Source organism: Belonocnema kinseyi, chromosome 5 (assembly GCF_010883055.1).
Source record: "Belonocnema kinseyi isolate 2016_QV_RU_SX_M_011 chromosome 5, B_treatae_v1, whole genome shotgun sequence".
NCBI classification, from domain to species: Eukaryota; Metazoa; Arthropoda; class Insecta; order Hymenoptera; family Cynipidae; genus Belonocnema; species Belonocnema kinseyi.
This window is the reverse complement of record NC_046661.1, coordinates 138,791,849-138,794,798: the sequence shown is the minus strand read 5'-3', so window position 1 is coordinate 138,794,798 and position 2,950 is coordinate 138,791,849. Positions and strand designations below refer to the sequence as shown.

The following is a 2,950-nucleotide window of genomic DNA, read 5'->3' as shown; positions in this document are numbered from 1 at the left end:
GTCGGTATATCAGAGATTAACCTTACCAAAGAAGTAGTTAGGCCGAGTTATAGTAGTAGTTGTAGAGCTACTAATGCTACTTTAACTTCAATTTTCCAAGCCTAAACTTTGTCAATTTGTATTTTCAATAAGAAAATATTTTTGGCAACCACTAACAGATGGCGATACTCTGAACCTAATCCAGGTTTTCGCCTGATCGGTCTCGCAACAGTTGGTTTTCCTACTGTGCTACCGTCCCTCAGCATTGCCAATTTATCAGCAGTCGGTAATTCAGATTTATTATCAGTCGGTAATGCAGATCCCTGGCATGAATTACCAACCTCAATGACCATCAACTTGGGAATTCTATGTATGATTATAGCTCATTAAAGTTATGGTATTCAACAATATTGTTAACCCTTGCCTTTGTCTTTGTCATAAACACTTTAGATTAGCACAAATGAAACATATTGATCCTTTTTACCGAAAAATAATTATAAATAATTTACATTACAAATGAAAAATTGTGATCATTGTTTTCTCGAAAAGACCAATTTTTTCATCTTATATTTAGTGAAGTAGTTTGGCAAACTTACTAAACTCAGAAAAATTGTTATTTTTCATATTAAGCTTTATTATGATTAATTTCTGTCGATACACATAATATAGAAAAGAATTTTTTTTAGAAAAAAGAATGACAACTGTATATTTCTTCCTTGAAATTAACCTTTTAAATTAAAAAAATCTCAACACTTAACATTTACCTTTGTATATACTTTCTTGTAGAGAATTGTTCATTACATATCTATAAAAAACAGCTTCACAGACTGACTAAACTTAATAAATTTGTTAACATTTAATATTTTTTTAAATAATTCATGCTCAAAAATATGTTCGATATGCTTTTTTCACACACGTAAAATTAAAAGCATTTTGTTGCTAAAAAAGGATGAACATTGTCTGTTAAAATTTCAAATTAACTCAAAATATATTAAGGTGTTAAAGCTGAGAAACCATTCTTTTTAAACATGCACTTCTTTGTGAATTTTATTTTTCAAAAATAGACGAGAAAGTAGAAAAATGAGTAAAATTCATTCGTACATTTTTCAAAAATAAAATCCTCTTTAATTCTGAAAAGAAACTGTAAATTCTGTTAAAAATTGAAGCTTGAAAACCTTTTTGAATAGTAAATTCAAGATTTTTTATTCTCTTATTGATTTTTCTTGTTATTTGTTTCTAATAATGTATTGAACTAATAAACTACCATTTACAAATTATTAAATTTCTTATATTTAAAAATGTGTTATCATAAGACTTTAGAGTGTACTGGCTTCCTGCTAGTCATATCATAATTCATCAATTATTTTTTATTTTACCTGTAGTTCCAGAAACCGTAGCTCGTCTCCAAATAAATTTTGTGATTTCTGCCAAAAAGATTACCACGGCAATTTCCCAACCACACGTCAAACCCTTCGTCAGCCAGTAAAAATGCTTAAAAAGAAGAATTCATTTAAAAATTGGGCAATTTAAAATATTAAATTACAGTGAAACTCTTCTATAGCGCCAATTTTGGGGCTGACCGTGGTTGGGAACTAACTCATTATAGCCCGCTCTTTTGTTTGTTCACGCCTGAGTGACCATCGCTGGCCCCGCGTACCCCACGCAGCTCCTGTTACACCTTCCTAAAGCGCCTCGTCAATTCTCGGATGGGCTATAGAAGGGAGGGCTATTAAAGAGTTTCACTGTATTTATTTAATTTATCACTTAAAAAATTACAAATTGATTTTGAAAGTATACCTAAGGACAATTGTGGACCAACTGAAATCCAATCAGCTGAAGATTGAGTAAGTGCATGAAGCAGATAAGCAGGTGGCTTATTAATTAAAGTTTGATTCACTTTTTCACCTTTACCACCTGGAATTCGATGAACTTCAATAGAATAGCCATCTTCTGTTTCAACAACATGTTTTTCAAAAGGATATCCATAATAGTCGACCATGTAATCCTGTTTCAGAATTAAAATTAATTTAAGAATGTTTTCTTTTTTATTATAAGATTTCATTTATTTAAAAAACACAGTAGTCAGATCAAAAATAGGGACAGAATTTTCGATAATTGTCTTACTAATTGCATTAAAATGAAATTAAAGAAAGTACAACACTTTTTACAGTCGTTCTTCAAAAAATGGAAAAAGCAATGATTAGCAGTTGCGTAAAAAATTAATTTCATCAGATAGTTTTTTCAGTGACAACAGAAATTTTTAAAAATTTCATAAATAATTAATAGCACTAGTACGTCATAAAAATGTGCATTCTATTATGTTATCAAAGTATATGATAAACTCGATTTATTATTGTGCCTTATGTGATAAAATTCTGTCCCTTTGCAATAAAAATGTAGCGTTCATAAGCAGACGTCAACTTTTAAAAATCAATTTAATTTAATTTTCCCCAATTTTGATTTTACTTACAATCTTTCGGTATGGATCTGGAAGCACACTTGACGCAAAATAAATTGCATTACAAAAACAAAGTAATGGAGCAAAAAAGTTTGTCATCTTTCTTGAAGCACTCTAATACAGGAACTAAAGAATGAAGTATTTTTAAATAGATATGTATCACTTATTTTTTAATTGCTGACGATCCATCATGCCAGATCTTATCTTCGAGGTTATCTGAAAACAAAAACCTAATGAGGAAATATAATTTTATTGATTAGAAATTTAGTTATCTATACATTAATTAAAAATATATATAAATGCAAAATTTGCTGACTTAAAAAATGTAATAAAAGTCAATTTTGCAAAATTTTCCTACTTTAACAAATCAAGAAAAAGGCGGTAAATTTGAAACTTGTAAACAGTTTACGTCATCTCTACTAATATTCTACAGCGGTAATAAATGTTCTTTTAAAATATCTTAAAATCTATCGAAATATCTTTAGATTTTCTTTTTTTGGGTGTTAATTAGGC

General features: G+C 29.2%; 1 protein-coding gene across 1 annotated transcript in view; it reads right to left on the bottom strand.

The window, feature by feature from the left end:
• Positions 1–2,950, bottom strand: part of LOC117173914 (lipase 3-like) — an 18,315-nt gene that overhangs the window by 2,588 nt on the left and 12,777 nt on the right. Inside the window, exons 2-5 of the mRNA XM_033362561.1 lie at positions 2,450–2,653; positions 1,777–1,984; positions 1,356–1,470; positions 157–345 (exon numbers count right to left, since the gene is read on the bottom strand). Of these exons, the coding sequence (XP_033218452.1) occupies positions 157–345; positions 1,356–1,470; positions 1,777–1,984; positions 2,450–2,536 (599 nt within the window). The 5' untranslated portion in view covers positions 2,537–2,653. The remainder of the gene's footprint in view (positions 1–156; positions 346–1,355; positions 1,471–1,776; positions 1,985–2,449; positions 2,654–2,950) is intronic.